The 22,825-nt window shown below is 40.7% G+C and overlaps 2 protein-coding genes and 1 long non-coding RNA gene across 10 annotated transcripts in view; 1 reads left to right on the top strand and 2 right to left on the bottom strand.

Annotated features, from left to right (window-relative positions):
• Positions 1-1,522: 1,522 nt before the first annotated feature.
• Positions 1,523-3,524, bottom strand: LOC101486618 (transcription factor HES-5). The gene is made up of 2 exons (XM_004554071.6): positions 2,817-3,524; positions 1,523-2,699 (listed from the first exon to the last, which is right to left on the bottom strand). Exons 1-2 carry the CDS (start codon positions 2,970-2,972, stop codon positions 2,259-2,261), a joined length of 597 nt encoding a protein of 198 aa, XP_004554128.2. The 5' UTR covers positions 2,973-3,524; the 3' UTR covers positions 1,523-2,258.
• A 1,812-nt stretch (positions 3,525-5,336) lies between these two features.
• On the top strand, positions 5,337-6,442 carry LOC143414365 (uncharacterized). Its single transcript, XR_013094990.1, has 2 exons — positions 5,337-5,511; positions 5,784-6,442. It is a non-coding gene; the product is annotated as an uncharacterized LOC143414365 (long non-coding RNA).
• A 945-nt stretch (positions 6,443-7,387) lies between these two features.
• The window catches only part of ubr4 (ubiquitin protein ligase E3 component n-recognin 4), a 56,755-nt gene continuing 41,317 nt past the window's right edge, over positions 7,388-22,825 (bottom strand). For all 8 annotated transcript variants that reach the window (XM_023152315.2, XM_023152317.2, XM_012919885.3 and 5 more), the window contains 34 exons: positions 22,490-22,683; positions 22,082-22,321; positions 21,854-21,992; positions 21,609-21,734; positions 21,312-21,440; positions 20,868-21,217; positions 20,540-20,630; positions 20,277-20,361; positions 19,409-19,536; positions 19,161-19,290; positions 18,891-19,051; positions 18,669-18,778; positions 18,171-18,312; positions 17,916-17,997; positions 17,604-17,777; positions 17,350-17,471; positions 15,041-15,238; positions 14,830-14,910; positions 14,599-14,686; positions 14,295-14,422; positions 13,970-14,077; positions 12,667-12,783; positions 12,350-12,540; positions 11,996-12,169; positions 11,800-11,899; positions 11,469-11,687; positions 11,276-11,389; positions 10,925-11,067; positions 10,680-10,805; positions 10,400-10,594; positions 9,991-10,215; positions 9,589-9,679; positions 9,194-9,356; positions 7,388-8,868 (listed from right to left, as the gene is read on the bottom strand). In XM_023152315.2, the coding sequence (XP_023008083.1) occupies positions 8,804-8,868; positions 9,194-9,356; positions 9,589-9,679; positions 9,991-10,215; positions 10,400-10,594; positions 10,680-10,805; positions 10,925-11,067; positions 11,276-11,389; positions 11,469-11,687; positions 11,800-11,899; positions 11,996-12,169; positions 12,350-12,540; positions 12,667-12,783; positions 13,970-14,077; positions 14,295-14,422; positions 14,599-14,686; positions 14,830-14,910; positions 15,041-15,238; positions 17,350-17,471; positions 17,604-17,777; positions 17,916-17,997; positions 18,171-18,312; positions 18,669-18,778; positions 18,891-19,051; positions 19,161-19,290; positions 19,409-19,536; positions 20,277-20,361; positions 20,540-20,630; positions 20,868-21,217; positions 21,312-21,440; positions 21,609-21,734; positions 21,854-21,992; positions 22,082-22,321; positions 22,490-22,683 (4,929 nt within the window). In that variant the 3' untranslated portion in view covers positions 7,388-8,803. The remainder of the gene's footprint in view (positions 8,869-9,193; positions 9,357-9,588; positions 9,680-9,990; positions 10,216-10,399; positions 10,595-10,679; positions 10,806-10,924; positions 11,068-11,275; positions 11,390-11,468; positions 11,688-11,799; positions 11,900-11,995; positions 12,170-12,349; positions 12,541-12,666; positions 12,784-13,969; positions 14,078-14,294; positions 14,423-14,598; positions 14,687-14,829; positions 14,911-15,040; positions 15,239-17,349; positions 17,472-17,603; positions 17,778-17,915; positions 17,998-18,170; positions 18,313-18,668; positions 18,779-18,890; positions 19,052-19,160; positions 19,291-19,408; positions 19,537-20,276; positions 20,362-20,539; positions 20,631-20,867; positions 21,218-21,311; positions 21,441-21,608; positions 21,735-21,853; positions 21,993-22,081; positions 22,322-22,489; positions 22,684-22,825) is intronic.

Raw genomic sequence — 22,825 nt, 5'->3', positions numbered from 1 at the left:
ACAGGTATTGAACAATAATTCACAATAAATCTGATATGAGAGAGATTAAAGCAGGTAAAAAAGGAAATCTCGGATCTCTGGAGGTAATGAGATAATTAAAATTCACTGTAATGGAGCCCTGTTTTTTTTCTCTCTCTTTCTCCTCTTACATCTGTGTGGCCCATATCAGCAGTACTACTTAAAACTGTTGTCATTACTGAAAAATCAAAAAAAATCCAGTAACTTTCAATGAGCCCAGCGCTTTTTAAATCTCTTTTTTTCTCTTTGTCATCATGTCAGTGCGAAGTTCTCCTCCTTTGGAAGTTGGTGTGCACTACATGGCTGCTGGGGGTCTTTGTCTACAAGTGTGTGGGAAGACGAGTCCCCCTCCCACCAGCCGCCTGAGAGCGCTGAATTCATGCCATAAAGTCTCGGCCATTGCTCAGACCTGCGGCGGCACAGAGCTGCTTCCCGTCAGCCATCTCTCTGTGAGTGTGGTATCTCCCGTTTCCCACACTCTGTGCCTATTCACTGGTCCCAAGATGGGAACAATAGAAGTGTGTCTTGTTACACATCACATTAGCTATGGTGTTTGATCTCCTGTTGAAGGGGGGGGGGGGGCAGCTTCAGCCAGACCATCTGGCCTGGCAAACTAGACCCTGAGAAAGTCCCACATTCTCCACAACTTCAGCGCACACAAATAATTGTGAAAGACTTTTGTGGCACTTGAGAGATAACTCAAGCACTGCACAACATACCAAGACAATCACAACAGAGAAAAGCGGCATATGTGGCCTGCTGGGGCGTCTACATACTGATTTTTGATTTTTTTTAAGCACCTGTTGATGATTACCAGGTCGGATAAGATGACATGTTAATGATACCTGTGGTAAATCTCAAATCAAAATTTAGCTAAACAAGACACTCTCCTGAATCAGTAAATTAACATTAACGATTCAAACTCTTTAGTTGCATTCTGCTCAAATTACTGTCACTTAAACTGACTTGAAAATGTAGTCATTTTGTAAGAATTATAATTTAATTTAAGCACTTGTAGAGTGCCACCATTCAGCTCCACCAGACCTGTGCAAACAGATGTATTATACACCTGGCACTATGGCAAGAAAAAAAGACAGACTTGTACATTTTAATCGGCATCACTCTTTAAATGGTGAAAACTTGCGTCTAGTTGGAGTTTCTGTTATATCGCCATTTTATTTTCCCCATTTCCTAAGTCTTTACAATGTTTAGAAGGTTTGTAGTGATGTAAGTGACTAATTACTGGAGCCATAGATGCATAAATGGTGATCAAACCACCAAATATTTAGCACTAACCTAATGAATCTTTACAAGAACCAGAGCTCAATTCTTACACTGAGCTAAAGCTGCTGTCAGTTCTGACTGGATTTAAGTTTTTAGTCCCCCACTCCACCAGCTCCCTTCTCTGTCTCTCACTCTGGTGTACAGAAATGAATCAATCAGTAATAAGTCAAGACATATTTAGCACTGTAGTTTTCTTTAAAAGAAAGCACATTGCGATTACTTATATTTGCAGAACTTCATCAGAAGTTTCTCATTTATTTTTTTTCAATATCAAACTCCTCAAGGAAGCAATAAATCAGATTCTTTTTTACAAAGATTGATATCAGCGCAAAAGGCCTTTATAAAAGGCATTGTTATGAAGATTTTAAAAATCCATTATGAACATTACAAGTGGACAGGTAATGGTTACAGTATCAGTATCCTTCATACACAGGCCAAATGATGGTTACAAATAGAACAAAGTATAATCGTTATAAGATTTACAGTACAGATGGATCCATGGGATCTCTCTATGGCTTGTTTTTGATTCATCAACAGCAAACTGATGAAACACGTCAATCAGTGACACTCAGCATCAGGGACAAACAGTAAACACATCGATCAGTGTCTCGGACACTTAAATAGTTTCAAACCAACGTGGTTAATATAATTCAATGATGTTTGCAAAACAAACAAAAAGTCAGGAGCAGTTTTCCCACAGGGACAATTAACGCATTCACAGAATGAGCACTCCAAATAATAAAGCGTGTATCATATATAATACACTAAATCATTTCAGTCCTTCCAAAGGGGTACCGGCACATCGTGCTGATTTCACCACAAAATAAAACACTTGACAGTATTGAATCTTCTGCTAAAGCAGAAGAAAGCAGACTTCTCTATAAGTCCTTAACTCTCTGTCCATGACGTTCACAGACGTAGTTCTCTCTCGGTTCACAGGTGATCCCGCCTCCATGTTACCAGGGCCTCCACAGAGCACAGCTGACCTGGCTTACGCCCTTGCTGGAGCTGACCTGATGGAGTGGGGAGCCAGGAGGGGAGGGGAGGTTGCAGGGACTGTGACTGGTCCCGCTGGACGCCTGCAGGCCGTGAAAGTGGCTGAGTAGCAGCCTGTGGGCTTGAGTCTGGACCTGGCAGTGGGACAGGAAGCTGACAGCCTCCTGCACGCAGTGGGAGTAACCGTCGCTAGCCACCATCGGGCTAGAGGTCAAGCCGGCCTGCTTCTGCTGCTGGTGCCAGTTTCTCAGATATGACACAGCCATCTCCAGGATGTCAGCCTTCTCCTGCTTGGAGTCAGGCTGCTGCCTGAGGAACTCGGGCCCCAGCAGGGATTTCAGCTGCTCGATGCTGGTGTTGATGCGGTCTCTGCGTAGTTTCTCTACCATTGGCTTTCTCAGCTGAAGAAAAGAAGGAGAAAAAAAAAGGTATTTTAATCAAATTGAACATTGCTTTTAATTGAATTATTTGTACCAACACAAATCCAGTTATGAGACTTTTCTGAAAAAAGTATTTACCTTGTGAGCAGGGGTCAGGTGTTCCTTGTTTGCTTGTCCAAAAACAGAGGGAGCCATTGCTGTGGAGTCAGGGTCTCTACTCGGGTTGAAGAGCTGGTTGGATCTGAGCTGCGTTCTCCTCTCCTCTGCCCTGTATTTATACACCCAAATCTCCATATGAATGTGTGAGTCTTAGGCTTGATGGAGTTTCTCACAGTCCCCGGGCCAATGGGAGTGCTGGGAAGGGCTTTGAGGAAAGCAGGGCTGCCACATGCTCAATGAAGTGTTTATAGCCGTGGGGACAATGAGTGTGTCTCTGGGGAGCAGGTGGAGGAATAGACTGCAAGAGAAAGCCCGGGGTGGAGTGGGCAGAGGGAGGGGGGCTGAGTGGGAGTAGATGGGAGACTGACCCGGTGCTTGTGCTGATATGGGAAAGTGGTGACCCCAGAGGGAAGCATGCCGCTGTCTCATGTCATCTTCGCCGCCACGTAATTGAAGACAAAGTGCCTCTGCCACCAGGCACACGTGGGTGTTACAGAGGGCCAAGCATTAGAGAAAGACCAACATGCAGCCACTTCCACCAGTGTGAAATGGCAGACTTTCAGAGCTGTGCAACAGGTTGAGGTTCCTCAAAGATTCAAAGAGAAAGAAAGCAACAGATTTGCAAATCAAAACTATTCTGCTGAAAAAGAAAAGAGAATATTTAGACTATGAATATTTAACCCTTTTTTCAGATATCCATCCATCCATTCACTTCCGCTTATCCTTTTCAGGGTCGCGGGGGGCGCTGGAGCCTATCCCAGCTGTCATAGGGCGAGAGGCAGGGTACACCCTGGACAGGTCGCTAGTCTGTTGCAGGGCTAACACATAGGGACAGACAACCATTCGCACTCACATTCACTCGCACATTCACACCTAGTGGCAATTTGGATTATCCAATTAACCTATCCCCACAAGCTGCATGTCTTTGGACCGTGGGAGGAAGCCGGAGTACCCGGAGAGAACCCACGCAAACACGGGGAGAACATGCAAACTCCACACAGAAAGACCCCGGCCTGATGGTGGAATTGAACTCAGGACCTTCTTGCTGTGCGGCAACAGTGCTAACCACCGTGCCACCGTGCTGCCCCTTTTTTCAGATAATCTGATTAAACTGTTATATGTTTATAAGGTGTTTCCTCATTCAAGGTTTAGTACAATTCTTGAGAGACAGCTGTATAATCTGACCAAATCACTCTCACAATATCCAGCCCTGATGAAGCTGAAGTATTAGTGATTAATCGCAGCTAATTTTCATTACGTTCACCAATCTCAAGCATTTTCATAGAGATTTGTGTGACATCTAAAGACTGTAGAGCTGATGCAAAGTGTACTCTCTCAGTTACAAAAAAGTACTGCCATTCAAAATTTGCCTGTTATAACTCATTAGCGACACGTTTGGTTATCAGTTTGTCAGCTTTAATCTGATGAACGTGATTAGAGCTGTGTGTGAATTGTAAAGTGCTTCAGCTTTAAGCTTTCACGCTCCCAGCACATGCTGACACATCAGGCAACCCCCCACAAACTCATGCAGACAGCCACACTCTCATTCACTTTCCCTACCCCACACACACACTCACACACCCACACAGCTGGCTGACCTGCATGCCGCTGGCCACGTCTCAGTCACACGCTCCCTTCCTGCCTGTGTGGAACGTGGGAGCCGCTGTGGTCCCAGGCTTCCCACACTTCAGTGTTTAATGACTCTGAGGCCGCCTGCACAAAGGAAGTGTGCCCCATTGCACAAAGATTGAGTGACCAACCCCCCCTTCAAGCCCCACTAACAACACATGCACGCACACACCCAGGAAAACAGGGCTGTCAACAGGGCTTCCAGGCACACCATCTGGATGGATTGTATGCCATTGTCGGCCGATCAAGCGCGGGAGATGTTTACCGTGAGAATTGGAGAGGCTGAAATAGAGACAGAAAGTTAAATAAGAAGAATAGGGAGTGTGTGTGTGGAGGGTGGGAAACTTTCTGGATAGGATGATGAACTTTTTTTAAGAATCTGTGAATAAAAAGGTGCAAAACTCTTACACTGTTTGACACGAAAAGTTTAAGAAATTGAGGAAAAAGTGAAAACCACTTCACTTTCTCAGCTTGTTGCAACAGAAAAGGGATTATTCTATATTAAAGACTAATATAACAGGTACTAACAACACTTAGATGCAGATCCAGTCTGTGATGATGCTTTTTGTTGCCCTCACATAGATCACATTTCCAAAAATGTATCTAAATATTTAGGTTGCCTATCTGGAAACTCTGCCCACCAATGGACGACTTTCTCCTCCAGGAAGAACGTCCTCAGACAGATGTTGTCCTCCACGTTCCCACCACATATCATCCCAGTGGATACAATAACAAGGAAATCTCCCTCAACAAGGGGCAAGCAATGGGCCCCTCCCACCTGTTTGTTTGGATTGGGGCCATTGTACCCCAATGAATTCAACTAATTCATTCACATCCTATTGTCATAATGCTGCTTTGTGATTGGCCAAACACTGTGAGAACCAACATCACATTAAATCAGTGGGAAAGTTGGCATAAGTATATAAATGAGGGAGGTCTCTGTGGGTAAAATCATAACCCTGAACGTTTTCTTGTAACCCACACGGGCCTGGACTCACGGGACGCCATCCGACTGCATATTCGCCATGAGGGATCAACACACAACGTAAGCTCGAATACAAGAAACTTCATTGTAGATCATCCTAGGCTTGATCCTAGTTTTGAACAGGCATCACAGCAATGTTTCTTCCACTATCTGTGAATTTGACTCAAAAGTGATTGAAAGTTTTTCCTTTTTTTTTTTTATGTTGAATGAATGTTACCAAAACCATTTCTACATGTGCCGTCAATATTTAAGCATGCTGGTATTTTCTCCTGGAAACAACCCAATTCTCTGCATCTACCATTAATTTGATGTTTCTCCATCTCCTTCCACAGCCTGTGTAAGATGATGATTTTGGAAAGGAAGTGCACAGACAGAGCAGTGAGGCTCCGCTCCACGTTAGAGAGCCATCTAAGCACTGGAATGAGCAGCTCTGACGTGTGGGACAAGACTGTCTCCTTTTTCACAGTGAAGAAGGCCTTCATTTTCCATAATGGCTACACCAAATCCTCCAGAGAGGCCATGAGGCTGTTCCCCTCACCTTCTGAGGATGTGTCGCCTTTGTGTTGCCAGTAAGAAGTGCACCGAAAGAGGGTTGAAATACGAAGAGGAAAACAAAATCTAGGCATTTTTATAAACTTTTTTCTCCAAATGTCTTCTTAAGCACAAATGGTGGAAAAGATGGGAGTTCTCATTAACTGTGACTACCTGCACCGTGATCCTATTGGTCATTGCACAGGCCCTAGAACTGTGCATGTTATGCCTTAAATCTAAGTACTTCTTAGAACTTTAAGATCATGTTATTACAGTTTTATTAAACTGAAAGTCATATTCCTTTGTATAAAGGGTAAAAGTTAATTTTATGCCAATGCATATTTTGTAAATGTTTAAGATATTGTCAGTCATGTATAAAATTTGTTGCTGAAAGCCATAAGTGAAAAGTGCAATGTGCTTTCCTGTGCAATTTTAAGTAAAATGACATGTTTTCCCATCATGTGCTGCTTGTTTTGTTTTCTAAAAAAAATGGATTAAATATATACATTTCTTTATTTTGTTTGCTCCGGCACTTTCAAAATGTAAATGATTAAATTATGATTCTGTGTTGAGCCCCGAAAGGTTCGACTTCCATATCTTGCACTTTAGTGTCATAATCAATGTCACCCTCTAGTGTGCATTAATGCAACAACACTTCACATGTGATCCACAATTATTCAACCATAAATTCTCAGAGCTCTGCTTTAAAGCTGCAAACTTTTATAAAAGTGTTCTTAAATACATTTCTGGAGTTTTAACCCTCTGTGCATGAAAAGAGGAAGTAATCAGACTGGGGACTTACCATCTTACACCACTACGCACATGCCTGCATTTTTAATGAAAAGTATACTGATTGATGTAAAGTGCTGCGCAAAAGGTCTCTAGCCACCCTTCATTTCTTTACATTATGCTTGAAAAACTTGGAAGTAGGTGCAGCAGTTAGTTGAAATGTGCAAATATATAAAGAGGAAAAACAGTGCAGTTGTAACAGTCTTCCTATTCTTCGTCTAAACTATTAGGGAGCATTCTTGTGATATACTTTAAGTAGTCTTCAGGAACAGCTCTCCAGGCTTCTCGAAGCATCCAGGATCCAGACCTTCAGAGAGCCTGGGGAACTATTTCTCAAGACCACCTAAAGAAGTTCTAAGAAAATGTCGCCTTTGAAGCAAAATGTGAAGAAATTAATTTTAATGAAACCGTCAAAGACTAAATCAATCCAATAGATATGAGATCCAATTTAAACTACACTTTCCACATTATTTAGAGTTCATTTGTATTCTGTGCATGTTTACAGACAGCAGTGTTATGAGCACTGTCAAAAGATTAAAGGAAACAAAGGTGCAGGTTTTAATATTTTTTCCCCCCAAATCTAGAAACCAGCCGGAACAGAAGAGGTTACCCTGAATCAGATTTGGAATTATTACGGCTTTATTAATCATAGGCTAAATTCAAAAAGCAGACATTCAGCAACAGTTAAACATCGTATAGCAGCGGGAATAGGTGAATTGACGAGAAACTGGGTGAACGCCACACCATGCATTCAACTCTTGAGTACAAGGGTTCTGTAATAACTGTAAGTTCAAAGTTTGCTCAACTGTTGAGGGTAAAAGTGAGACTTTGCTTTCCAGAAATCTGTTCTGGAAACTGACGTGTGTGTGTTTCCAGAAATTCTGAGGAAAACCAAAACCTAAATTAAAGAGTGCAGAGAGGCTCAAGAGGGAAAAAAATAAAAATAATTAGTCAAAAGAGAAAAAGTGTAAAGGATATAATGTAGGTCTATGTTTATTATTCATTTAGACAAGTCTGGTGTTTCATTGCAACAGATGGAAATGTTTTCATCAATCCAAAGTTTACTTCATCACCAAGGCATAGCTTTGTGGAAGAAAATAAAACACTTCATTGTTCATTCCCCCTCTTTGCTTCCAAGGTCGATACAAGAAAAAAATAAAACCAAACTGCTTTTTTGTTTCCCTGTCCGTCACTCAAATTCCAGTTAGACTCTACATGAAGATCAAACAGCAAAAGCCCAGAAGAAAAGGACAGGTTAGCTTGCAACCATGTGACAGTGAAACCTTCTGCCATTTTAAAAAACCCTTACCAAAAAAAAACTTAAAGCACAACAAAAATGGAAAGAAAAAAAAAAAACAAAAAAAAGGAAAAGGAGTTAAAATCAAATGCCGCTCTTCATAGGTGGTGGGTCAAATACCCAAAACATTTTAGTTATTGTACCCCAAAGAGAGGGGGAGGAGTTTAAAGCCAAAAGATAGGATCACAACAAAACAGAATTCGTAGGCTGTTCCCATCAACAAAAAAAACTATTATTTCTTCTTTTCACATGAATCATTAAATTCAGCTGGCCTTTTTTTGATCATCTATGGCATCATAAAGAGACAGATGCCTTGATGGTGACAGATGTGAATGGTTGTGGCTGGGTGGTCGGCAGAGCCCTGCTTCATTTTTCCCTCAAGCTTCCTGAAACAAAACAAGTTGTGATCTCAACTCTAGTCTGAAAGAGTTTGAATCAAAGTGTAAATTCTGTTTTGTGTGCCCTCCCCAACCTTTGACAGCACGGTGTTTCTGTGTTAAACTTTACAGAGATGGATCTTTTCTCTTTTTCTTTGTTTTTTTTAAACTACACATAGTTTCTGCTTAAAGATCATTTGAAGATGTCATATGGGAGTGGGAGTTAAGTAGGAAGCGTGGTGTATACACTGTGTGAATATCAGTGTGTAAAAAGTAAATTTTTGTTCAGCTGGTAGGTGTCCAGATGATAATTGCAGGGGCGTTTTGTGTTTGAGGGGTTGTGGTTTGAGGTTGGCCATTAGGGCAAAGAGTTCAACAAATCCTGCAGGAAGAGGTCCGGGTCTGGAATTTCAGAGAGGAGACCTGAAAAACAAAGTTTAATAGTAACATTCGACCAACACCACAGTTTATTATTCACACCAAAAAAGAAGTGTCGTAAATTAAAAGAAAAATGGCACAAGAGAAGACGAAAATAAACTGTGAAGCTTGTTTATACTTCTGCACTGAATAATGCAAATCCTCTTATTCACTGACGGCATTTATTTGAGATGGATTTCACTGAAATTTCACTACCAAAACGTTCTTTTTTGTGGGCTTTCTCTATCTGAGATGATTTATTTTGTCTAAAAAGAAGTAGTATCAGAATAGTATCAGCCAGAAACATAGGTGTGTGTGTGTGCATACTGACCTACAACATCAAAGAACTCTGACAGGGATTCAGCGGGCATGAGTTCATCCTGGAAAGCCCTGAGCACACGCTCGGAGGCCTCATAGATGGGCATGTCATTGTGACGGACATATTCTGCCAGTGAGAAGGACCAGCCGCCCTCTGTGTTGCTGGTTGGTACCTTCTGTAAAAACAAAATCAAGAGCAGAAGAGGGAATTACAGTATATTATCTATTTGTCTAATGTCAATGTTCCCATTGGATTGAAAATGTCCCTAAACACCCACCCCCCAAACAAACAAACAACATTCTGAATTCTGTATTTACAGGTAATGACTCCTATTTTTACAAAGCATCCCCAAAATTGAAAGAGCATAATACCATCGTTTTACAGTATCGACAGGCAAAATACTTTACCCTGAACATGTCGTAGACCAGGTCCACCAGGCCCCAGAAAAGAAGAGGTGAGCGATACACTGCATATTCCTTTGGTGTTTTATCTGTGAGCCTGAGAATAGATAAGAGAAGATGTGGATGAAGACCTGAGATAAATAATGGACACAACATTCAATGGTTATTCCTTTTTCTTTTTAAATTTATAACTCTGACCTGCTTCACTGGTCAATACTCACATGTCTTAGATGTATTCAAAATAAAATTACACTAGTGTAAAAGTTTCCTGTTGGAATTATTGGCAAACAAATTAATAATTTGGTACTGAACCTGCTCCCTGCTTGAAGGATTTAATTAATATCACAGACAAAGGTGCCCTGCATTGAGTGTAAAACAAATGGAGACAGGAAAGGAAAGGTCTCATACTTGTTTGCACAGGCTGCCGAGACTTTACGGGCATGCGCAGTGCCCAGAAGTCTCCGCAGGAAGTACAGACGAGAACTTCTCCACCGTTCGGGTGGCATGATGTGCATGGCCAGGATGGTGTAATAGTGGGGCCCTTCAACTTCATATGAGCTTTCAACCCATTTCTCACATGGTTGCTCCTGGAAACTCTGCAGGTTCTTCTCCTCTCGGGACGTAGCCCTTGTACTACAGTGACAGAATTTGCAAAGTGAAATAAGGTGAGATGGGAATGAGAACTATGAGCTGTAAAATCAAACTTTGGATTTGTGTTTTATTTTAAGCCTCAACAGTCCCACACATGTATCACCTCAGCATCAATATTGAGTAAATGTCAGCAAGTGTTTTCTGTGCACATCAAAAATGTACATACGTGTTGAGGACATAGAGAACAGTGTGGATGATATAGGGGATGAGGTGGATGTTGCTCTCCCGACCTCCACCTCCTGTGTCCACGCTGAATGACTGCTCAGTAGCAAAGCGGAGGAACAGCAGTTTGGTATCGTGGATGTTGAGTTGGTATGTGGGCTCTCGCTGGCCTGTGCACTCCTGAAGATATGTGTTGTGCCTGTGCAGTAAAAGAGTTTGGTTGAAGAAATTGTGCCACATGAAGAAAATGTTCTCTCTAATTTATGCTGATTTTTTCTTTTAACCTTGCTAGGCATGTAGCAAAAGCTGATTCTGGCACATGTGGCCCCCACACAGGAAGCAGACCATTGCACTTGGTGTTAGCATTCTGGAGAGCAGCACTGTCCCATTCCTCTCGCCCACGAGCCAGCCTAAAATAAGTAAAAATAACAGGCATGTATTACAAAAAAAATGAAAAGTGGGGCTGCAGAAAGAATGTAAGGGGTACTCTAAACATCACCACAGAGTAAATGCTGGTGTTTGTAGCTACCTGACTGCTGCCAGATGGCAGTCATAGTGGACTATGTTAAAGTGCGACACAGTGCTGTAACCCTGCTGCTTGCGAGGCTTGTTTTCAAATTCCTCCAAGGCTACACGCTTTGTGAAAGTGTAAATACCCAGGACTTTGGTTGGCTAGTGAAAGAGAAACCAGAATGAAAATGAGAACTGAAAACAACAACAAATTTCAGCATGCCAAGAAAACCAGCAAATCAGACTGATAAGAGTGTCATTTTAATTATCTACAATTTGGCTACTGATACTTTAAATAGGATTCCAAAACCAGATGTCTTCAGTGTTAAATAATGTCAAACTTCCCTCAATCCTGTATGTGCTTTTATACCTGGAACTTGTAACCTTCTCTACAGATACAGCAGGTCAAGCCTGGTTCCTCTATCAGCTCTTCCATTTGCTTCAAGAGTGAAGTCTTTGTCACCACCTGCCCCTTTTCATTGGTCTGAAAGACAAACATAAAGCTTACAATAAAATCCACATTTCAATTCAAGTCTGTGGTAATAAAAAAAAAAAAAAAATACCGTCATGCCAAGAGTTCCCAGAGCCTTCTGCCTCATAGCCATAGCCATACGCTTTTTCTCAGCTCTGGTTTCTCTGCGGGCTGCTTCAATCTTCAAGTTGACGTCACTGTGTTCCCTCAGAGCCTCTAGAAGGTTCTCTGCTAGAGTTCCTATGCCTTCATCACTGGATACCTGCTCCAGCTTGTGCAAGTTTGTTATCGAATCTGTGCCTATGAGCACCTAGACAAAAGAAGATGACACTCAGCTATATTAGGGAGACAGGTTCATGTGTTTACAAAAAGAACTGTCTGAGTTGACTCCAGTTTAGTCTAATATTCAAAGCATTCTGTACCTGTGTGGGGGGATGCTGGGTAGCCAAACCACGGAGAAGTCTGAGAATAAAGGGTAGAGCAGGTCTAGAGAGGAATTTCTTCCAAACATCCGCATCCAGACTGATGAGAGATTTCAGAAAAACAAAAAAGAGGTTTAAAAACAAAAAATCTTGCATTTGTACTTGTATACAAAATATTTACCTACAAGAGACCTACTTTTTGGCATTTGGGATATGCTTCTTCATGTAGTCCAGTGCACTCTGTGTGATTCCTATTTGCAGAATAAGATCTTTCAGTTGATGGCCGTTGCTGTTATTTTTGATTCCAGCAGCGATTTTACAGAAGCAGTCCAAAAACACTTTGTCATCAGCACTATGCTCCTCATCGTACCTTAAAGAAACACAACACAAACACAAAAATAAGAGTCAATTTCACTAAATTAACTATAAAAGTGCCCATAGGAGCATGGTTCTCCTACAAAGATTAGCCCGATTTATCCATTAAAATGTAAAATAATAGCCCCTTTAAAGTCTTCATGTGCTTATTAGTAAGTAAAAGCTGAGTGCTCACTTGTCAAAGTTGCAACACGGTTTGAAGCGTTCCACCAGAATCCTCATCTTCTCTAGTTCGCCAAAAGACAGGTATGGAATAATGCGCAGAAGACCCTGGAGCACGCTGGGGTTGGAGCGCACAAACAGGGTGTTGATCTGGTCTAACAACATGACAAGCTGATCCTTGTCTCCTGTAAGGAGAAGGTTACCCTGCAAAGGACAAGACAGTTTCTAATTAAAAAAACGAAACAAAACACAAAAACGGAATTAAAAGGTCTTTTTGAGGGTATGATTTTATGATTGTAGCAGAAGATAAAATTAGCTTCAGATTGTTACCTTGTCCTCTGAAATCTCAGCATTGGCCTCATCCAGAATGATCTCCATGATGCTCAGGACTTGCTCTGCTATAGAGGCTCCACCACTATCCTTACTCTCTTGTTCTGCCACTAAGGCCTGAAGGAAAAATAACATAAAAAAAATATTTCCCTCTCTCTCTCTATCCATCTCCATCTCTCCATCTATATCTATATATCTATATCTATATATTAGGGGTGCAACAATACTTGTATCGATATTGAACCATTCGATACAGTGCTTTAGGTTCAGTACGCATATGTATCGAACAATACAAAATTTTTTATTTATTTTATCAACTTTTCTTCTGATGATGCTGTCTGTGTTGAGCGCTCAGTGGATCTGCGTTTGACTACTCTGCCTAGGCTGCACTGTCGAGCGCAGATCCACTGAGCGCAGCGCAAGCTAGCAAGACAAAAGTTAAGCTCGTTGCAACATGGCAACTGCCTCAACGCTAGCCGAATTTGAACCTCCCCCACCCTCATTCAGATCTGGCGTTTGGAACTAGTTTGGTTTTCATGTGAAGTATGACCCTGATGGTAAGCGCGTCATGGACAAAAGTAAAACAGTATGTCGGATGTGCCACGCAATGCTCAATTGGTGGGAACTAGCGCGTTAGCACAGTTAGCTTGTTAACGTGTTGATGCCATCCAGCCCCACACACAGGGCGATCCGCGGTAACTCGTTAACGGAGATCTGCCGTGTTGTGGCGTTAAGGTCATTTCAACGAGATTAACGCTGACAGCACTAGTGGGAACACAACGAATATGACTGCACATTTACGCCGACATCATCCTAGTGCAAAGACAAGTGGAAGCAGACAAAAACAACAAGCACGCAAACTTTACCCAAATCATTTAGACAGCCGTTAGCACATGATTCTCCTTATGGGGACCTGATATGTTTAATATGCTGCTGAGAATATAGCCCAGAAGAAGCGTATAGTATAGCTTTTATTTTGGAAAGAGCCATTTCTCTGTAATAAACTCTTTTACAAAGATGAGTGATTTCTCAATCAGATAGATTTATTTATTTTTTATTATTTTGTTGTTTTGGCAACATTAAATTTAAAAACTGTACTTTTGAATTAAAATATACATTTGTCATTTATTAAAATTATAAATTAAAAAAGGCATGAACATTTTTTGTATCGAAAAAATATCGAACCGTGACACCAAAGTGTGTGTGTGTGTGTGTGTGTGTGTACACACACACACACACACACACACACACACACACACACACAATCTAGAAACTGAATCACAACAATCAGCATAAGACTCACCAAGTTTAGAGTTCCCAGCATGACATTGAGTGTGTTCATCTCTGGTTTGACAAGCTGTTGCCTATTGATCTTCACTTTCACACAGTAACTGAACAACTTCAGCAAAACCTGGGGGAGAAAAAAAAAGTTTTAATTCTAATTTAGGGCACTATATGAATTTAATTCTAAATAATAATGACATATATATTCTAGATAACCAGCATTCGTTTTTACTAATTCAAAGAAGAATTCAAAATTACAAATAAATTACAGTTTACATTGATGACTGGAGAATAAAGAATGGTATCATTTCAAAACGCTTTCTGACACAAAAATACTGTCTTACGGTGAGCAGATGTCTTCCTTGTTTAAAGTCTTTGATTCCAGACAGCCGGTTGAGCATACACTCGAGTCCTCCACACTGTGCCATCACTCCTGCCATCTTGTACACTTCTTCATCATCCTCCTCCTCATCTGTAACGAGGTCAATTAAAACATTTGCATCTCATTCTGTGCATACAGGTACATATGATGGCCAAGAATACATACAGCAATAATTATATTAAGGGCAAAACCTGGTAGATGTCACATAAACGAGAACAAGCTTGACCCTAATTATGAAGACACACCAAGTTAAAAGCAAATCAAACCTGTAGTTGAATCCAGTGACTCTATGAACTCCTCAGTAGCATCTCCAAGTAGTCCTCTCATACGATAGATGATTCTCATTGGCTCACCCTTTTTGGGGGGGGTGGGGAGACAAGGTCAGTGGGCTCTCAGTACCATTAATTCTTTAAAGGACTGTAAGCATTTCATGACAATTTGTATGATTCCAAATGTTTGTAAAAGTGTAACTAATTCATAGAAAATGTGAGTCTCACCTCATTTGTAGGACACCACACCTTCTTATAGACCTCTGCCACTGACAAATCCAAACTAATGATTTTGTTGTTTACCAGAAGCTGAAAAACAAAAAAACCCCAAAACAAAACAAAAAACACATCTGGTAATTTTTTCTTGAACTGTGTCACCTTTTATAATTTCACAAGAAAAGGAAACCTTCAAAGCAACTCAAATGTAAGGTTACTTTACCTCCATGCCACTGTCATCTTCAAGAAGAGCCACCAGGTCGCAGTCTTGGCAGATCTTGTTTTTGATGTCCCTCATCAGAGGACCGATGCCGGGCTCGTTGCTGCTGTAGGGGTTTCCTGGCATGCGACCCTGCAAGAAGTCCTCTTGCTGAGGATCCTTTTCCAGCGTCACAAAGAACTCTGTCACCTCATTCTCTTCCTAGATAGTGAATGAAACAAATGCTCCAGATTAGGGCAGGGCCAAAAATATTTATCACGATATATATTTGAAAATTTGCGATAACGATATAATTGACACTAGACAAAATACTTTACAACTCCACAACTTTATTAGCGCAAAAAAAAAAGAAAAAAAAAAGTATTTTCACTTAAACAAGCGAGGGCTGGGCTATATCATACCGTTCACGGTAATACCAGTGTAATGTTGGGCAACGATAGGAAAATGAAATATCACGATAGAACATGTGTAAAACGCGCATGCGCAGTGCCTTTGTTTACATACGCACATGGCGGCAACGCAGAATGAGAAGAGCAAAAGGGGATCGTTAAATGAAACTGATGAGCCAGAATTGGTTTGTAAAAATGCTGCAACTTCAGTGGTGTGGAACTGGTTTGGCTTTCATCCGTCAGATACACAACAAAGCACAAAATCGACAGTGCCCCTTATAATCCCGTGTGCCTTATGTATGAATTCTGGTTGTGTTTACTGACCTCAAAACGATTTTATGTGGCACACGGCGCTCGAAAATCTGTCAAATGTTTCAGTACGACTTTGCTAAGCTACGAAGCCGCACCACTTGATGGATTGTCGGAGCATTACGGCTATCGTAGTCAGGAGCCTCGCGGAGTGATACGTACTGCGCTTCAACATAATATTACCGTATTGTGTGTGTATAACCTCTTTCAAGTTTTGTGGATATTATACATGGTTATGCTGAGGATATGTCGGCCAATTTCCACTGGAAATGCCTTTTGGTTAAACTGTCAGCAAGGAATTTGCATTTGCACTGTTAATTTTTTATATAACTTTAATGCACTTAAAAAAAGCTGTTTGTTTAAGTGAAAATACATTGATTTTTTTTTTGCACTAATAAAGTTGTGGAGTTGTAAAGTATTTTGTCTAGTGTCAATTATATCGTCAGTTATATCGTTATCGCAAATTTTCAAATGTATATCGTGATAAATATTTTTGGTCATATCGCCCTGCTCTGAAACAAGCAGCTGTTTTTTTTAATGTGCATTAAAGTTATATATAAAAATTTAACAGTGCAAATGCAAATCCTTGCTGACAGTTTAACCAAAAGGCATTTCCAGTGGAAATTGGCCGACATATCCACAAAACTTAAAAAGAGGTTATACACAAAATACAGTAATATTATGTTGAAGCGCAGTACATATCACTCCGGGAGACTCCTGACTACGGTAGCTGTAATGCTCCGACAATCTGTCAAGCGGTGCAGCTCTGTAGCTTAGTACTAAAACTGTACTAAAACATTTTTTGACAGGTTTTCGAGCGCCGTGTAGCACATAAATCAGTTCGAGGTCAGTAAGCACAACCAGAATTCATACATAAGAATTATATTGGGCACTGTCAATTTTTCAGAAAAATCAAAGGATTTTAAGAGCGACTTATTTACCGAAAAACACGTTAATAACAACGGCCTGCTTGCATGCTCTACAAAATAGTGCTTTGGTGTGCATCTGACAGACGAAAGCCAAACCAGTTCCACACCACTGAAGTTGCACCTATAAACCAATTCTGGTTCATCTGTCATTCAACGATCCGCTTTCGCCCTTCTCATTCTCCGTAGCCGCCATGCTTTTTCTGCCATGTGGGTATGAAAACAAAGGCACTGCGCATGCGCGTTTTACCCGTATTCTACTGCGATATTTCATTTTCTTATCATTGCCTAACATTACACTGGTATTACCTGAACGGTATGATATGGCCCAGCCCTACTCCAGATTAAAACAAATTCTGCTTCAAAACTGTTTCCAAAATTACACAAGCACGTCACTTCTTCATCTTTACTCACAACTCAAAGAATGAACGTTAAAACACAAACTACACTCAATCTAAATATATCTGTATATAATACAAATACTTGTATATAATATAACAATTTGTATATAATTACTTCTTATTACTTGATCATTAATCTCAAATGTCAAGAAAGCAGCAGGATGTTGCACTTGAAAGCCTTCAGTCAAATGAAAATTACTTGTATGACTTAGTGAAAATTAGTGAACATTATATTAAAATTTAAGACATTATTTGTTGCAGCTCTAATCGAGGTAAAGGCAACTCACAGGGTAGATGATGCTGCAAAGTCTCTCAAAAATGAACACAGGTGTTCTGTAGTCATCCAGGTTGTACCGCTTTGCAGTCTCTATGCACACTGCCATAAAAGCTTTGGTTTCAGACTCGGTTCCTATAAACAATACAAGACATACAAATAAAAAAAAATATTAAGCACAATTTGTACAATATTCAGTTGACCAAATAAGAATATTATTATCTTTTTAAAAACATAATTAAATTTATAATTATTGTCAATGCCCACCTGTCGTCATGTCTTCCAGCATCTCAAGTAGCATATCCTGAGTTTCATCAATGAGTTTGGTTCGCTGAACCACCAACTTCCTCAGGCACAGATAACCATTAAGAACCGTGCCGACCAACCTACTTTTGAAATGCCGCTTAATGGACTCCACTTCGACAAAAGATGACAGCAAACCTAAAAAACGCACACAGAACCAAAAAAAGAAGATTCAGGAAAGTCTGAATTAGCTGCAACTTTACTTGTGATATAAAAGTAATTTGTACCACTCAATCTGTATATATGCTGAAAATCTAAAGATGGAAATTAACATACCAGTCAAGCTCTTCAGGGCGTAGCCTTGCTGCAAGTCTGTGCTCAGTGTAGCCTCCTCTAGAGCCAACAGATTGGCTATTTCCTGATCATAGCAATAAACAAGATAAGATACTGAAATAGGAGCACTTCTAATGGATCTAGTGACACTTCAGTTGTTTGAAATTGGGAAAGGAACAGGACTATGAAGATACTAACTTAAAAACACCAGTGTTTATCTGACTATAAAATTACATTCTTTGAACGTTAAAATAATACCTTGGTGATCAGGTTGCCAATGTAGGGCAGGACTCCCCGGGCAGCCAGATAAATCTTCCAGTGTGTTGGCTTAATCAGCTTCTGGTACAGACCCAGATACTCCACTGCACACTCTCCAGCGACACTCAGTTCATCCAGATAACTTAAAGAAGGACAGTTTTTTAATCACTTTAACAGTTTTCATCCTTTTGCTTGAGAAACTATGCAATAAGTGAGCTGCCTGAGACGCATTTTCTTTCATTATTAAGCACAGAATTATGTTCTTCTTTAACACTTTATCTGTAAAGTATTTAAAATAATATTATTTTTCTGCCCGATAATTCATTTTCCAGCAAATATAAAATCATGGAAATACATGATAAGAGCTATTCATCTTTAACTAGTTATGCTATATTGCTAAGCATATCCAAATTCATTGGAATTATCAACCTAATTTATGTATATGAAATTCAAAATAGAGCATGTCATGATTTGCTAGCTTTCTGTTGAGACTCGTACCTGGTGAGCAGGTCCAGGACCTGTTGCTTGCGGCTAGGGATTGTGGTAAGTGCCTCCACAATAGTGCAAGCTGCCTGTCTTGCAGCCTGGGTGGCAGGTGTGAAAAGAACCTGCAAAAGTAGAGCTAAAGTTAGCATTTTTTAAGAAATTGCATTTACCGGTTTGTGAACTAACCAACAAAGCAAACAACATTTTTCTGATTTTTTATTTTTTAATTATTACCTGTCGCAGCCAGTTGTTGTGGCTCAGTTTAAGCAGGCGCGGGAAAAGGCCTTCTCCTTTTCTAGACCTCATGAACTGTTTCCACTTCCACACATACTTCTCAAGTAGATACTGTTTCCGTAACTCAGCCTTCCCCTGAGGTTTTGACATCGTTTCCTGACCTGCGATAGACAACAATGAGAAGTTTGAGTGCTCCTATTTCATTAAATACAATAAATGAATAAACCTGTGACACTCAGATAATGTAAACCGTTCAGACACGATACTTACATCTTGCTGGAAGACACTTTTTCCAGGCCTCATAAGATGCTTTGGGATCTTTTTTGAGCCAGAGTTGGGCCTGGGCGTGGATTTCATTACTGTAGGGCCTGACTGTAGTCAGAGACTCAATGGCAGCATCCTTTAAACAGAAAACACACATAACTTTGTTAGGTGGCATAATACAACCAAGTGGTAACCGACACAACAGATATGCTTATATTTATCTATTTTAAACATGCAGCAAATTTTTTTTTTACCTTGTTCTTCTTGCTAGTGGGAGCAGGGGGCTTAATCAGCTTTTGCAGGATTCTCAGGCACATCAGTGTGATGTTTTCCACCACTACCGGTGTCTTTATGTTGACAGACATGAGGAACAGGCTGAGGGCTACATATGGGGAAGGAGTGAGGGAAAACAAAACAAAAGATACAACACTATTAGTCGAAGACTCTTAACTGCTTTAATCCAACAAAACCTCTTTCAAAATAATATTAGAGGAAAAAAGAAGAAGAAGAGCGATAGTTCCAGGTGTCTAATCAATACCACCCTATGTAGACCGAGACTGATTTGGTCAGACAAAAATAACCAAACCAAAATAAATAAATAAATAAATAAATAAATTGTTCTCTCAAAATTCCTGGCCAGGATTGACGGAGCTGGATGAACTGTTTATAAATTTAGAGTCCCTTAGCCCAGTGGTCCCCAACCCCCGGGCCATCGACCAGTCGTTTGGTACCGAGAGTTGAGGCTCGGGTGTGAAATTTATGGTTTTCAGGGTTTCTATCCGTTTTTAGCGTTAGTTCTTTAAAATAGTTTCCCTGGGTCTTTTTCTGTGTGTTATGAATAAATCTTTTTTTTTTTTTTTGGGGGGGGGGGGGGGGTGTGTACCGGTACTGGTTATATTTTGTTGTATTTATCCGCGACACCTGTCCGTCCGCCAGTCCGTGAAAATATTGTCGGACATAAACTGGTCCGTGGCGCAAAAAAGGCTGGGGACCGCTGCCTTATCCATACAAATGATCCATCAATAGAATATATCATATGCATATTTTATTAATTTTATTTATTAATTAATTGTTATAGACAAACAATGCACAACATAATTGAAGTATATTATTAATGCTTACCACAACGCAACCGTAATTCCCAGCATCCACCCTCTTTTGAAATGGAGTCCGTTAGCAGCAGCATTTCATACTGCAAATTACTAACCTGATGGGGGAAAAACAAAAAACAGTGTGTGTATTTTAAAATCGGAGCTCTTTATAGTAAAGTTCATAGTCACAGCGACTCTGGAAAAAAAAACAACCCCCCCCCCCCCAAAAAAAACAAAAAAAAAAACAATGTTTGTTGGGTTTAAATTATTTTCAGTATGACCTCTGAGACCTACCAGATCAGGATTGGCCCAGTGACCTTTGAGGGCAGCTGACACCTTGGCAATGATCAGATCGTTCATCTGCTGAGTGGCTTCTGGGTGATCTCTGAAGCAAAAGATAGAGAGACAAGGAAAAAAAACAAAAACATGTAAGGATACAGGAGACCAAATGACAATGAAACACCATTATATACAGTGTGTATTAACATAGAAAGTTAAAAAGCAAAAAGCTGAGATTTCAATGTTATCGTTCCAACAACTTACAATACTATCATTGCTTATATGTGGAACTGAAGTCAGGCAATTAATTGTCACATGAAAATATGTGAAGGAAAGGACATACCTAGTGAGGAGACAGACCAGCTGGCGCACCTCCTCCCTCATGGCTGCTGTACCTCGACGCAAGTTATACTCAAACAGCTCACGGATGAGACCCTGAAGGACTAGGATCTGCCGAAGGGCTGGATTGGTGGCCAGTGCGCGGAGCAGTGTGATGCAGTGACCTGTAACAGCTGAAGCACAGCCGTAACACTTGGTTGAGGATGTATGGCCGCAGCCCAGCACAGAGAGGGCGCGGTACTGACTGGCGGTGAAGGTGGGCTGGTGGCTACTGCTGCTCCGAGATGACTTAGTGGCGGCCTCTCTCTGTTGTAGGTCATACTCCAAGAGCTCTTTACGAGATGCAAGCACTTTCTGTAAACAAAGAAGGAAGGGGCACAATTGTATGAGAGCAGGAAGAAAACAAGGGTACAGATATCAGGAAAGTTAACTGCATTTTCTTCCTAACCTGTATAATCTTGGAGAGTTCATCAAATGAGGTCTTGCAATCTCCACTGTATTCCTGAGCCAGCTGCTGAATGTATCTGTTCACATTAGCAGAGGATGCACCAAGTCCTGCTCCTGCTCCAGTGTCATCCTGAAAGAAATAAAAGACAAGAGAAAATACTGTTAGATAAAACTGTAGAAATAGAGCTAAAATAGAGACTGAAGAAAAACATAAATGATCTCTGCAGCATGTGCAGGTTGCATTAGTACAAGCTGTGCTTATTTAGGTCAAGTGCTCTTTCAGTCCCTCTTGACTGACCTGGGGCTTCTCCGGTGCTGCCTCATTGACTTTAGACAAGAGACTCTCCAACTGAGGCCGGTGACCCATCAGCTGGTGGTAGACCCGGTCAGCTTTGTCCAACAGGGTGTTAATGTTGGTCACAGCCTATGCAAAAAGGGACAAAACATTTTGTAGTCTGACTTTTAGGAATGGTAAGCCTATTTTTAACCAATTCCTTTAAATGTTTTTCTTGTCCTAGAAGAGGCTTCTTTTTTTTTTTCTACCTTTTTCCTGTCTTCCTCATTTTCAATAGGATCCACAGCACAGCATGGTTTAGCATACAGCATGAAGTCAAATCGGGCATATTTGCAGAAACCACAGGCGTTGCACAGGAAGGGGTCTTTTTCGTCATAATTGATAGACCTGAAAAGTGTCGACCATATAGTAAAAATCCAATAAATCTAAAAGTGTCTTCAATTCTTTAAGAACCGCAGAGGAAACACAGGGCTCACCTGCACTTGTGGCACTGATACACATTCTCACCGCAGTTGCCACACACACCGGGGTTGGCCGGTACGGAAGCACTGCAGCGTGGACACTGCAGGGTCTCAGTGGAAGCCTGGTAGTTCTCGTAGAAATCGGAAAACTCAATCATCAAGTTGGAAGCGACGATAGGTAAGGGAAGGTCAATCTTCACTTCTGTTTGTCCCGGGGTGAGCTGAACTTTCTTGGCTTTGTGCCAACGAGCAGGCCTAAAAAGAAAAGAAAAAAGACAGTAAAGTTAAGAACTCCTAATTAATGCCAAAAAAGTAAATTAAAATGAAACTTCCAAGTTGATACTACATCTTTGCACCTTAAAATTTACCATAATAATATGAAAACTAAAAGCAAGAAAGAACAGCAGCTCTTTGCTGACATACTTATTCTTCAGCTCCACGATCGCCTGGACTGTCCTGTTGTTGTAATAGAGATTGATGGTGCGGACCATTTTGGTGCGTTTGAGGTCACCAATCTTCACTGTGACTTTGCTGATGGTGTGGCTACCAATGAGCTTGACAACCTGTTGTGTGGTCGTATAGCGGGTGTCTACTTTGATGGATGACAGTTTTATATTCTGGTGGATGAAAATAAAATAAAAATAAAAACTATGCTTAAAACAATACTGAGAACTGTTTATACCTACGTTTAGAGGATGTTTCTACCAACATAACTGTATTTCATCATTGTTTAACTAACCAGCTATGTTACACAGTTAA

Source organism: Maylandia zebra, linkage group LG20, assembly GCF_041146795.1.
Source record: "Maylandia zebra isolate NMK-2024a linkage group LG20, Mzebra_GT3a, whole genome shotgun sequence".
NCBI lineage: Eukaryota > Metazoa > Chordata > Actinopteri > Cichliformes > Cichlidae > Maylandia > Maylandia zebra.
Note: the sequence above shows the minus strand (reverse complement) of the source record. Positions and strands in the feature narration are given on the sequence as shown.

Excerpts from the sequence above, each read along its gene's own strand:
- LOC101486618 (XM_004554071.6), bottom strand. The coding sequence starts at position 2,972 with ATGGAGATTTGGGTGTATAAATACAGGGCAGAGGAGAGGAGAACGCAG. Across the intron at positions 2,700-2,816 it reads ACCTGACCCCTGCTCACAAG|CTGAGAAAGCCAATGGTAGA; the intron begins GTAAATACTTTT and ends TCTTTTCTTCAG.